Consider the following 14,137-nt stretch of genomic DNA (forward strand, 5'->3'; position numbering starts at 1 on the left):
GGCCTGACTAGGAGATAGCGGAGTTTAGTAAGGCAAGGCCAAAAGGGATTAATAGATTAGCAGCAGTTCACTGGTCTGGCTCGCTAACTGGATCGCCTCTCATACCCAGCTGAAATTCCTTTTCTGTTTCTCGTGTGTGTGGAAAAAAGATCTGGGGAAACGGTGAATGTAACACTCCTTCAAGAAAGCAAAATTAAAGGGAAAAACTGTTTCCACTGATGAAGAACTTTGTTGAGGTCATGTTTCTGTACTACTACAATACTGGTACAAAATTAAAATACCAATACAATACAGTAACATGGAATATAATCACTGCACTAATCACCACATTTGCCAGAATATAAAGCACTTCTCAGTATAACACACACCCCAGCTTCAAAAAGTTGAACTGCAGACAAACAATAATCAATAATATTAAACATGTTGGGAAATCTTCTAGGACGTTTTCTTGCAGTTCCACTGCAATTTGATCCTTGTGACCTAAAAACGCTGCTTTATAGTTCCTTATTAGGTTCAACGACTGCAGTTTTTGAGTAGCCATGTTATGAAGATTCAAGCCTCCATTACCTCCATAGTGTAAATAACAGTAAATATAATCAGAATATGTTTTACAACATATACTTGTGTTACAATAGATACATCCACATTCAGTAATGACTGAGAGGGAGGGCACACACGAGATAAAATTAATAACTTGGCCAATCTGGAGAAAATAGCAACACGTCTTGGGAACACTTTGGGTGATTTGTTTCAACACTTACATAATTTGTGAACATGTTGTCCCTGATGTTGCCTGTCATTTAAGTGCTTAATAAACACAAATATTTTTTAAACAGCATATTGTCAGCTTTCCAATTGTACAAAACTTTTTCCAACAACACAGTCTGCATCCAACTGCATATTAAAAACTTGAAGGCAAGTACTTTTATGATTCCTCTTGTAAATGGATTCTTTGATGGGAAGTGAGGCTTTTCTTGCAGCTAAAGCCTTTTCCACATTCTAAGCATTTATATGGTTTCTCCCCAGTATGAATCCTTTGATGGGAAGTAAGATTTGACTTCTGATGGAAGCACTTCCCACATTCCAAGCACTGATAGGGTTTCTCCCCTGTGTGAATTCTTTGATGGGAAGTGAGTTTGGAGCTTTGACTGAAGCTCTTTCCACATTCCAAGCATTTATATGGTTTCTCTCCTGTGTGGCTTCTCTGATGTATAATAAAGCTTAAGCTATTGCAGAAGCTCTTTCCACATTCCAAGCATTTATATGGTTTCTCTCCTGTGTGGCTTCTCTGATGTATAGTAAGGCCAATGCTGTGACGGAAACTCTTTCCACATTCCAGGCAGTGATATGGTTTGTCCCCACTGTGAATTCTTTGATGGGAAGTGAGATTTTTCTTCTGGCGGAATGTGTTTCCACATTCCAAGCACTGATAGGGCTTCTCCCCGCTGTGGATTTTTTGATGAGAATGGAAGTTTGTGCTTTTGTTGAAGCTCTTTCCACATTCTAGACATTGATATGGTTTCTCCCCTGTATGAATTCTTAAATGGGAAGTGAGCTGGGAGTTCTGAATAAAGCTCTTTCCACATTCCGAACATTTATATGGTTTCTCCCCGGTGTGAATTCTTTGATGGGAAGTGATATCGCTCTTCCGAACAAAGCTCTTTCCACACTCCAAACACTGAAATGGTTTCTCCCCACTGTGAATAACGCGGTGACGATAGAAGTTTGTGCTTCTGTTAAAGCTCTTTCCACACTCCAAACACTGAAATGGTTTCTCCCCACTGTGAATTCTTCTGTGACGATGAAAGCTTGTGCTTGTATAAAACTTCTTTCCACATTCCAAGCACTGATGTGGCTTCTCCCCCGCATGAATTCTTTGATGAGAGGTGAGGCTTTTCTTCCAAGTGAAACTCCTTCCACATTCCAAACACTTATATGGTTTCTCCCCTCTGTGAAGATGGAGACTCTGGCCAAAGCTCCCTCCACTCTCTAGATATTTACATGGCTTCTCCACTGTGAGGAGTTTGTTGTGGTCTTCCTTATTCTTCATTTCCAGTTCATCACCTTCTGCAAAGAAGACAGACACTCATTAGAGCCTTAGGAGGAAATGGAGACTCAAATTACTGAACAATGCTAATAAACATTTGTGATGAAGAACTGAAGGGACTTAGATGAGAGGCAGACCTTACTGCCTCTGTTGCTGACATCTGCTGTACTACAGAATGCTTGATTTGGACCTGGGTTTTGATTCCATCTCAGGGATGGAGCTCATTTGATGGGCTGAATTAGACTCTTTCTCTCTCTCAGCTTAGCCTGCGTCACAAGGTTGTTGTGCAGGTATATGGAACAAAAGCACATGCATAATGATACCAACGTCACAGAATAAAAAATAAAAAGGATAGCCCCCATAATTCACTGGCAGAGGATGTCATTTGCATGGAGAACCTCTGGTCTATGGTTGCCCATGGAGGCCATGAACTCCCAAGCTGATCCTGAAGCATTCTCAGCATGGATACTGAAGTTACCCAAATCCACGGTTCTGGAATCCTCCAGCATCACCCCCGAAAAAACCTCAGCCAGCTTGGCCAGGGAGGCTGATGAGCAACATCTCTAGCCTATCTCTTTGACCCAGCATCAGATGAAGGGCCTCCAGTCCAGTCCCACACACCAAGAGAGAGGGATTTGGTAGTAAATGAACTCCTGTGAACTACAGAAACATCTCCTCCCTGCTCCTCCAGTCTGGGCTGATAATCCCACCAAGTATTTGGGTGGGCAAAGCTGAATCAAAAGTGGCTCAGCCAACTCCTCCACTCAGGTCTCAATAATGTACCCCAGTTCAAGCTTCTGGTTTTCAAAATAGATATTACACCGCAATATAGGAGCCTTACTGAGAGAGGTCATAATCCCACAGTTCTCCTCCATGACCTTGTTATGCAGAGCTCTCTGGTTGGAATCTAGCAGCGCCCACTCTTCGTCTGTGAAATACACAGCCACATCTTCAAAGGTCACAGGACCCTGCAAGGAAAAAGAAACATTTCCTCCTCCTCAAAGATAGCACAAAGGTTATCTACTACTAGTGTGGATAAAATTTTATGTATTTCTATGTTTTAGGAGAAGATATAAACTGTGACTGCCATGGCACCTCAAATCAGGGCTAGATTAACCATTAAGCAAAATAAGCACGTCCTTAGGGCATGAAAGAAAAGGGGGGGGGATTTCCATTGTCGCATTTACCATGATTTTTGCAATTAGAAAAAGTAGGGAATTTTCCTCTCAAATATAAATAAAGTGGAAGCATACAAAAATAAACATTATTTTCCATCTTACTGTAGGTTTTGATTCATTTCAAAAAATAAGAAATTGTTTTATGGTTTACTATTGTTTATATTTTGATTTAGATATATATGGGGGGGGACCAAAATCTTTTAAGGGCTTAGAGCTTCTAAAGCTCTTAATCCGGCCCTGCCTTAAAGAATTATAATATTACAAGCCTGTTTAGTAGGGGTTGCTAGGTGACAGCAATGGGCAGAGAGGGAGGGAGGCTGCCTTATATTTTAGTAGGTGGGGCTTGGAGCAGGCTAATTAAAATCTGATTGGCTGGAGGCTCCCATCAGTTGATTGGCTGGAGGCTCCCATCAGTTGGACAGATCAGTTGGAGGTCAACAGCTTACAGTTCCCCCTTTTGAATATAAAATGCCCTTAATAGAAGTACTGTTTTGGGGGGACAGGAGGCGGGCAGGTGTAGAGGATTCCCTGGTCCTGAATGGGGTAACTGTGCCCCTGAAGGACCAGGTGCACAGCCTGGGAGTCATTTTGGACTCACAGCTGTCCATGGAGGCACAGGTCAAATCTGTGTCCAGGGCAGCTGTTTACCAGCTCCATCTGGTACGTAGGCTGAGACCCTACCTGCCCACAGACTGCCTTGCCAGAGTGGTGCATGCTCTGGTTATCTCCCGCTTGGACTACTGCAATGTGCTCTACGTGGGGCTACCTTTGAAGGTGACCCGGAAACTACAACTAATCCAGAACGCGGCAGCTAGTCTGGTGACTGGGAGAGGCCGCAGAGACCACATAACACCGGTCTTGAAAGACCTACATTGGCTCCCAGTACGTTTCCGAGCACAGTTCAAAGTGTTGGTGCTGACCTTTAAAGCCCTAAACGGCCTTGGTCCAGTATATCTGAAGGAGCGTCTCCACCTCCATCGTTCTACCCGGACACTGAGATCCAGCACCGAGGGCCTTCTGGCGGTTCCCTCACCACGAGAAGCCAAGTTACAGGGAACCAGGCAGAGGGCCTTCTCAGTAGTGGCGCCTTCCCTGTGGAACACCCTCCCACCAGATGTCAAAGAGAACAACAACTACCAGGCTTTTAGAAGACATCTGAAGGCAGCCCTGTTTCGGGAAGCTTTTAATGTTTGATGTATTATAGTATTTTAATATTCTTTTGGAAGCCGCCCAGAGTGGCTGGGGAAGACCAGCCAGATGGGCGGGGTATAAATAATAAATTGTTGTTGTTGTTGTTGTTGTTGTTGTTGTTGTTGTTGTTGTTGTTGTTGTTGTTGTTAATAATAATAAATTAGTTTAAACTGATCATCTTTAGTGTCAGAGTCCACCTCACATCCAAGCCTATCAAATACCAGACGGTTTGAAAGCACTGCGAGCAGAAAAACATTACATACAAGCACACAAACTTGTGTATGTGTACAAGTGAGGCTGAGGGACCTGAGATACCTGGCACTTTGGTGGTAGCAATGGGAGGTCTCCTCAGATTTCAATGGGGTTGCTTCATTGTTTATTGTAGTGATGGACATTTCTGTTTTAGTATTTGTACAACTGTTTTTTTATACTGGCTATAAGCCAATTCTAGTATTAAATGATGCATAAATAAACAATTGCTGCTCCTGCTCCTAAATAATACTAGCGTCACCTAAAATGTTATTTAGGTGAGGTGGCTGGTCATTATTCTCCGAAAACCAAGATAAGGAACAAAACATGTGTAATAAAGGAATCACAAACCAATGAATGACAAGAATACAGGGATATATGAAAATATATAATTTCATAAGTTAAATTGTGCCGCATGTTAAGTAATATTCTGTTCCACCTTAAGAGGAACAGGCATGACTGTTGTGTGTCACATGCCTGTTTACATTCCAGCACAGCACATCACAATGGGTCAGTGTGTCTGGCTAGTACAGTGGTGCCTCGCAAGACGAAAAGAATCCGTTCTGTGATTCTCTTCATCTAGCGGTTTTTTCGTCTTTCGAAGCAAGCCCATTGACGGATTAGCGGATTAGCGCTATTAGCACTATTAGCGGCTTTTAGCGGCTTATCGGATCAGCTGATAAGCGGCTTAGCGGCTTAGAAAAAGGGGGGGAACCCCGCAGGAACTCGCAAGACATTTTCGTCTTGCGAAGCAAGCCCATAGGAGATTCGTTTTGCGAAGCACCTCCAAAACGGAAAACTCTTTCGTCTAGCGAGTTTTCCGTCTTGCGAGGCATTCGTCTTGCGGGGCACCACTGTAACTACAGTGGTACTGTCAGAGACATGGCCGGCAGAGAGGACTCTGCAGAAGGGGAGGAAAAGGCAGAGGAAAACAGGAACTTGGTTCATTCACACCACAAAAGTGAGATAAGCCCTTCTCGCTCTGGATTGCTGCCTGTAAGTTTTCGCAGCAGCACAGAGATGAAGGAGCAGGATGCAGGTGGAAGTAGGTGGTTGGATTCAACTCCAGAGGAGGAGGAATTGGCTGCACCTGAGTCTCCAAGAAGTAGGAGGCGGAGCAAGCGATTAGAACAAAGGAAGACCAGCAGGAAGTGGGGGCAGGCTTGGAGTATATCTGGCCTTGGAAGGGCCGGAAGCCAGTCGAGTCAACTGATTCCGACAGTGAGGTATGAGTTGTGGGAAGCTCAGATTGCTGAAAGTCTGTTGTTGATAATAAACCTCAACTAGTCGAACTGCCAGCGTGTCGTGTCTTGTGTGGGAGAAGTGCTAAACCTGACAGGTACCTTGATTCTCGAATGGCTTAGTTGCCAAAAAATCGGCTCCTGAACGCTGCAAACCGGAAGTAAGTGTTCCGATTTGCAAACGTTTTTTGGAAGCCAAATTTTCGACGTGGCTTCTGCTTGAGTGCAGGAGGTTCCTGCAGCCAATCGGAAGCTGTGTCTTGGTTTTCGAACGGTTTTGGGAGTTGAACGGACTTCTGGAATGGATTCAGTTCATGAACTAAGGTACCACTGTAGAAGCTTGGTGGTTCAAGCCTACCTAGGCTACCCTACCCAGGCTATCCCTACCCAGGCTATCCCTTCCTGCATAGCAGGAGATTGGACTAGATGTCCATGTTAGTTTCTGTTCTTATCACTGTGCAGCTGTGTGGAGTCACAGGACTCTGTTTACATTCCATACTATTGGAGTCTCACGGGAAAGGAGACGGGATGTGACGTTACTGGTTTCCTGTTTCCTTTGTTTCAGTTGCTCTCTGCTTCCATAGAGATAGGATGTCTTTTCTGTTCTGCGTAGTTTAGAAATAAAACTCTTTAAAAATGTAGCCATAAATCTCATCACTTCCGCATGCTGTTTTGATACTCTGCTGGATAGAATGTGCCTGGAGCCTTATCAAAGGCTCAGGTCAATTAATCTTCGGGAAACGATTTCAAAGGCTCGGTCAAACGGAGCTCCCGACAGTCCATTGGGGTCCCTTCCAACCCTACAATTCTATGATTACTAATTTATTATTCCTCTCATCCATTGCTTTGTGATATCATTATTCTGCATAATCATTATTCTCCGCATTTAAACCTTCCTTGAGTGGCCTTTCAAGCTTTCTTGAGGGCAGATTTTTTTAAAAACGAAGAGATGGAGAGATTCGGGGAGCTGAGCAGAGGAGCCCATTTCCTCACTGACCTGTCCCCTTACCTGATCCAGCGTCAAAGAAGCTGCTTCCCTTCCACCGTGAAGATGAAGTAGTTGTTGAGGTTTTACTGGCATTGTTTGGTCACCTGGGAGAAACAATAGGTAAGTGGGAAGCTGGTACCACAACACAGAGATTCAGCCATGTATGTCTAACTATACTTGGGCCTTCGGAAAAATCCTACCTGCTAAGTGTTTCTACCCATTTTATATTTCAGTTGTGTGAAAAAGCATCTCTCGCCCTTTGGGCTCTTGGCTGCAAAACAAAGTGCAGGTCCCCACGTATAAACTAGAGGAATGTTGTAAGTAATCACATTTTTGAGCTGTGGGAAAGGCTGGAGACAAGTGTCTTCTCTCAAAGGATCAAGGAGCCCAGATAATTATTTCACGATGGAGAGAGGGACACCAAATGGAGATACATACAACAGTGATCCTTACCCGGTGGCCTCTGTCTGCTATTCAGTGGAGACCTCTCTGCCTCAGGAAGACCAGCGCTTACTTCTCTAAACAGATCCTGAAACAGCAACAAGTATTGAAGACATCAAATGGACAGAAGGATTAGAAAAAGAGTGGCAGAGGCAAAAATAAAATAAAATACTGGCATTGGCTATCCTTCCTTGGATGCTTTCCTGGAAAAGTTGGACAATTTTAAGAGATAAATGTTCAGGATATCCACCCTCATGTTGGTTTTATCTAGTTTAAATGCTCTCACCTGCTGCTCTTCCTGCTTCCTGTCCTCTGCCTGGCTCAGGAGGAAACCTTCGGCCAGGGCCACCGCCTGGGAACTGTTCTCTGCTCCACACTCCTTCACCCAGCTCTCCATCTCTGGGGGGAGAACAGCCAGGAACTGCTCCAGGATGACCAGGTCAAGCATCTGATTTTTCGTGTGCCGCTCTGGCTTGAGCCACTGATGGCAAAAATGGTGGAGTCGGCTGCAAACCTCTCGAGGCCCCGCAGCCTCCTGGTAGGAGAAATGCCTGAAACGCTGGCATTGTACATCTGAGTTGAGCTTGTCCTCTTTACCCAGCATCTTCTGCGCTGTTTCTTCCCAGAATCCCCCACTGCTCCCAGTCTTGATGGGCTCATGTCCTCTTCCTGCTTCAGCGGCAACTGAGTCTTCCTTACCCATAATTCTTTCACAGAAGCTTCTAACAGGTCGGAAAGACTCCTTTTGCATTCTGCCAATTACTCTCTGTCCTAAATGGGAGCGCTGCCAAGTCCTACAAAGCCAAGACAGTGTTCTATTATAGAATTACTACACTGTCACATTTCCCTGAGAACATAACAAAGTAAGGACATAAGAAGGGTCTGCTGGATCAGGCCAATGACCCATGCAGTCCAGCATCCTGCTCTCAAAGTAGCTCACCAGAGGCCGGTGGGAAACCTGCAACCAGGATCTGAGTACAAGAGCCCCCTTCTGTTGTTTCCAGTATCTAGTATTCAGAAAGATTACTGACTTCAACTGTGGATTGCAATATCCTGTACTGTACATAGGGATGCGGGTGGTGCTGTGGTCTAACCACTGAGCCTCTTGGGCTTGCCGAAGGTCGGCAGTTCGAATCCCAGCAACGGGGTGAGCTCCCGTCGCTCTGTCCCAGCTCCTGCCAACCTAGCAGTTTGAAAGCACACAAGTGCAAGTAGATAAATAGGTACTGCTGCGGCGGGAAGGTAAACGGCATTTCTGTGTGCTCTGGCTTCCGTCACGGTGTTCCGTTGCACCAGAAGCGGTTTAGTCATGCTGGCCACATGACGCAGAAATAATAATTTATAATATTTATTATTTATACCTCGCACAAGCTGTCTGTGGACAAATGCTGGCTCCCTCGGCCTGAAACCGAGATGAGCACCGCAACCCCATAGTCGCCTTTGACTGGACTTAACCATCCAGGGGTCCTTTTACCTTTTACCTACTGTACATGTCTGGAGCTATGCATGTCCTCCTTCACAAACTCATAAGCTGGAAAAAACACACTGCATCTTTATCAAGCTGTCTTCCACCATTATATCCATGGATCTTTAACTAGGCCTGGTTTTCATCTATGGCTTTTAAATTCATTTTTCACCCTCAATATGCTTTTTGCCTGCCCCCGCTTCTCCCCCAGCAGGTGTGATTCATGGGGCGGCAGATAAAGTCATGCCACCCCATCAATGTGCAAACAGATTTGGAATGTGCCATTTATCTGTTTTGTTTTAGTTTCCATTGTGATGGGTTTCCAGGTGGTGGGGGTCTAGAGGAATTTTTCCAGGGAGGGGCAAAGCAGAAAACCAAAAGGTGGGAGAAGGCTAGTTTCTGAGGGGGGTGGGGAGGAGAAAGAAGTTAAAATTATACATTTTGCCTCATATTTCTACATGTGCTAGGAATTAACTCTCCTTTAAAATAAAAGTACAATGGAAACTGGGAATCTGTGGATTATGGTTCACGGTGCAGGGCCACCTGTGTGAAATACAGCCTTCCTTACACACCCTTTCTACCTTGCAACAAATTGGCTTAGATTTCTTCAGTTAAAAGACTGCCAGTAGTTTTCCGGTGTGTGTGTGTGTGTGTGTGTGTGTGTGTGTGCTTTGTATTCAGTCTGAAAAGGTCCCCCTCTACATCGTGGGGGCTTGCATTTCTGAATGGGAACATGCATGTCAGTCGTGAGCCTTGGTAAGGGTGTGATAGGAATTTTATGGTCTTAGATATATGGTAATGTTCATAACTGCACATACATAGATCAACAAATTTTCTGAGTAATACCCCTCCCCACCTTCTCACTATATAGAAGGATCTGGCAACTTCTGTTTCAGTGTATCTGAAGGAAGTGTGCATGCACACAAAAGCTCATACCAAGAACTAACTTAGTTGGTCTTTAAGGAAGGAATTTTTTTATATAGATCAACACAGGAAGACCAACCTGGAACCATTTTGATTCCTAAACTGACCAAATCCTTTCTCTGCAAGGTTAAACTGGAAAAGCCTCCCCATTGTCTCTTTCCTCACAAATCCTGTCTTAAGGACACATTTAAGATATGAATAAGGTGTGAGCCTGTGACCTGGCCCAGGAAATAAGTATTTTACCACTACAAAAGAATGGCCAGGCTCCCCAGGCAATCCAATCAAGTAACTTGCCAGACAGGAGATAAACTGTGACAGGAGAAAAACAACATTAAAATTTCTGTGATGTAGGTGGGATGTATCTGAGGGGTGGTCTTAGGTTACACCCCTTCTGTGATGTATGCATAATGTTTCTGGGGGTGGTCTTGATCTAGAGAATGGGAATTTCAAAAGTCTTTATAAGCCCTTGCACAACATTTTTTTTTGGGGGGGGTCCTCTTCCTCTCCTGCGTGTGAGGGGAGTACCCTGTTGCAACAGATCAATTAAAGATCAAGCTTACTAGCTGCTTTGCTTCTCAATATTCTCTGGTTGGCCTCTGTTATTTTCTCCTACCAATAGGGAACCTATGTAAGGACTCTATATGGGCTCTTGGATACCCCATAAGGGAAAAGGGCATATTTTTATTTACAACAGGGTGTGGGGGTGTGGGAGGAGGTCATAGAATCATAGAGTTGGAAGAGACCACAAGGGCCATCGAGTCCAACCCCCTGCTAAGCAGGAAACACCATCAGAGCACTCCTGACATATGGTTGTCAAGCCTCTGCTTAAAGACCTCCAAAGTAGGAGACTCCACCACACTCCTTGGCAGCAAATTCCACTGTCTTACAGCTCTTACTGTCTGACAGCTCTTACTGTCAGGAAGTTCTTCCCAATGTTTAGGTGGAATCTTCTTTCTTGTAGTTTGGATCCATTGCTCCAAGTCCGCTTCTCTGGAGCAGCAGAAAACCACCTTTCTCCCTCCTCTATGTGATATCCTTTTATATATTTGAACATGGCTATCATATCACCCCTTAACCTCCTCTTCTCCAGGCTAAACATGCCCAGCTCCCTTAGCCGTTCCTCATAAGGCATCGTTTCCAGGACTTGGACCATTTTGGTTGCCCTCCTCTGGACACGTTCCAGTTTGTCAGTGTCCTTCTTGAATTGTGGTGCCCAGAACTGGACACAGTACTCCAGGTGAGGTCTGACCAGAGCAGAATACAGTGGCACTATTACTTCCCTTGATCTAACCAAATTAAAATGGAAAACTGACACCTAAAAATATCAAAAGGGGGAGCATGGGGCGGGTGGGGGAGGGCATTAATTGTACTGTATTTCGATTGCAGTTGAAGACACCCGGCCATGGAGATCAACTCAGCGTTGCAGACCCACCTAAAATGCTCTCCCACCCACAACGTATCAAAAGGGGGCTTTGCAGAGAGGAGGGCTGAAAGAAGATTCCGCTCTCAGACTTGGGTGTTGTGGGTGATCCCCACTGGAACAGCTGATCCACTGCGGCCCCGGGACACCCCCCCCCTTTTCAATCAAATTCACAAAATGGAGCAGGGGTGACAAAACTCACCAGATTTCAGGAAGAGCCAGCGTTGCATCAATTGGGGAAACAAAGGCCACTTTCACAGACCCACGCCCCTTCAAATGAGAACCGAGGCAGGAAGTGACTTGGGAAGGAGGTGCTTTTTGCTCTGGAGGACCTCGCCCACTTCTTGTCTCCCCCCAAATTCCCTTCCTCTCTGGGAATTTAGTTCAGTTCATTTTAACCCTAAGGAGGATAAACAACTGGACCACTTCTCTTTGCCTGCATCTCTCTCAAAGCAGGAGCCAAAGAGGAAAAGAGCACCGCGCACACATTGCACAGATGGGTATTTTTAACATCTCAGCGACACTTCAGGTTCAAAAACGAAACGGCCATAAGAAGTTGTTCGGTGAATGGGAGGACGTTTCCCCACTGCGATCACAAAATTGAAATAAATGCTGCCCCTGCCTGCAGGCCTTGGGGGGCGGGGGCGGGTGGATTTGATTTATTATACAATACTTGGTTGCTGATCTGTGGCTTCTAACTTACATGGAGAAAACACCTGCCCAGTGAGCCAGGAGAGATTCAGACGAGACCACCCATTCTTGACATAACTGCCCCAGCAGAGCCGCAAAATTAGCTTTCCCCACAAAGCTGGAAGGTTTTCAATATATTTGATGGGAGGAAGCTAAGTTTTTTTTGGCGGGGTGGGGGCTTGGGAGAGAAGAGCTGCAGTAAATTATCCAAATGATAGGGGCTCCCCCCAAACCTCCATAGCAGATTTTAGGAGGGTGCCCAGACAAAGTTTTATTGCACAATGGGGCAAGTTTGGTAATTGCATTCCCTAGAATTCTTTTTTAAAAGGAAAATGGAAATAGATAACACAGCTTAATCCACTGAAAGCTGTCTCTCTCTCTACATTATAATATAATAAATGCACGTGTCCATAGAGGTTCCATGTCCAAGGTTGCTAAGTAACGGTGACACACCCTCCATTGTGACATATCATCCTGCCAGAGAGATCTTTGGCTAGAGCCAAGGCTTCAAAACTTTTCAAGTTAGTGACACACGTTTTAGACACCCATCATTTCGCCAAACGGTAATGTTGGGTTTTTTAGTGGGTTGTTGTTTTTATTCTGATTATATATGTTGTAATATTTTCTGTGAGCCGCCCAGAGATCTTCAGATATAGGGTGGTATATAAATAATAATAATAATAATAATAATAATAATAATAATAATAATACTTGTTTTACTAGCAAACCAGAGGTTAAACTAACCCCTTTCCAAAGCCAGGAGGAGGACATACCTACAAACTGCCGCTGACACATCAATGTGTCATGACACACAGTTTGGAAAGCTCCGGGCTACAGCAAGCCTTTCCAGGGTTTAGGGAGGGGAATATTTTTTTTCCATAGGTCTGGAAATTTATTTGCTCCCAAGTGTCAATCAACATTTGATTATCTCCTTCTACCAGTCAACAAGAGAAAGTGTCCTTTCATACTGCATCATGGTGTGGTACGCTGGTTTGACATCAACTGATAGGAAGTGCCTACAGAGGGTGGTGAATACAGCACAAGATATTATGGGCTGTCCCGTGAATCCGCTGGATGAAATAGCGGAAGAACGTTGCCTCAGGAGAGTGAGGAAAATTCTCAGGGATGATTCACACCCTGGCTGGCACTTTCTTGATCTCCTGCCCTAAGGCAGAAGATGTAGAAGCATGATTAGTCGCACCAACAGGGTAAAGAACAGCTTCTATCCGTGGGCTGTTAGGCTGCTGAATGAAAAGAGAACAACAGGGCAACTGACTTTCAGGTTTGGTGGGTGTGCGTCAGTAAACGAGGGGAATTAAGACTAAAAGAGCTGAGTGGGGGGTGCTCGTGTAATCTCACTGTATCCAAGTTGTACAAGTGACAATAATGTACAGTGGTACCTCGCAAGACGAATGCCTCGCAAGACGGAAAACTCGCAAAACGAAAGGGTTTTTGGTTTTTTGAGTTGCTTCGCAAGACGCATTTCCCTATGGGCTTGCTTCGCAAGACGGAAACGTCTTGCAAGTTTGTTTCCTTTTTGTTAAAACCGTGAATACAGTTGGCGACTTGACTTCGAGGAGCAACTCATAGCAAGCGGTGTGGTAGCCTTTTTTGAGGTTTTTGAAGACTTTGGTATTTTTGAAGCTTTTCCAAAACTTTTCCGAAACCGTGCCTCGCAAGACGAAAAAATCGCAAGACGAAAAAACTCGCGGAACGAATTAATTTCGTCTTGCGAGGCACCACTGTATTTCAATTTCAATTGTTCGCCTCCAGTGTGGCACCCCTAAGAAGACTTAACCAACTCAAGCAACAACCTTGCATGCATTTAATAGGCGGTACCCTCATGGACTTCAGCAGATGTTGTGCCGTTAGCCATTGTAACTGACTTGTACGGGTTTCTCTATTAAAACACATAAGGGAAGGGGAGGGAGAGAGGGATGGAATGATGGGGTGTCTTCTGTGCTGATTGGCTGAGGTTGAAGTGTGACAGTTAGAACAGGTGGGTGGGCGAGAAAAAGACAGTTGGGTTTTGGAGGGAAAAGGGAAAAGGTGGCTGGTCTGAGTGGCGAGTAGGCAAGATTGGATAGGAATAGGATTCAGAATAAGACTTATAAGCACATGTGATGAAACGCAAAGTGTTACTGATAACAAACCACAGAAGAACGTGTTATAACCAGCTTTTACTATAATAATAACTTGTTCCTACGTCCTCATGTCTGGCCAGGCTACCAAGACTGCGACAAAGTCAGTCACAGATATAATTTTCTATATGGCGCCAGCAGAGTCCTTTACCTTACCTTTTA

The 14,137-nt window shown here is 44.7% G+C and overlaps 1 protein-coding gene across 2 annotated transcripts; it reads right to left on the reverse strand.

Annotated features, from left to right (window-relative positions):
* Nucleotides 1-207: 207 nt before the first annotated feature.
* LOC310701352 (uncharacterized protein) lies at nt 208-12,413 on the reverse strand. Of its 2 annotated transcripts, none has more exons than XM_083492115.1 (6): nt 11,347-12,413; nt 7,622-8,129; nt 7,348-7,423; nt 6,916-6,998; nt 2,889-3,015; nt 208-2,067 (listed from the first exon to the last, which is right to left on the reverse strand). In XM_083492115.1, exons 2-6 carry the CDS (start codon nt 8,084-8,086, stop codon nt 926-928), a joined length of 1,893 nt encoding a protein of 630 aa, XP_083348241.1. In that variant the 5' UTR covers nt 8,087-8,129; nt 11,347-12,413; the 3' UTR covers nt 208-925. The 2 variants fall into 2 exon arrangements, with proteins under 2 accessions (XP_083348241.1, XP_083348240.1); XM_083492114.1 differs by lacking the exon at nt 11,347-12,413 and adding an exon at nt 8,821-9,443.
* Between the last annotated feature and the right edge of the window lie 1,724 nt (nt 12,414-14,137).

Source organism: Podarcis liolepis (assembly GCF_965112155.1).
Source record: "Podarcis liolepis genome assembly, chromosome: 2".
Lineage (NCBI taxonomy): Eukaryota > Metazoa > Chordata > Lepidosauria > Squamata > Lacertidae > Podarcis > Podarcis liolepis.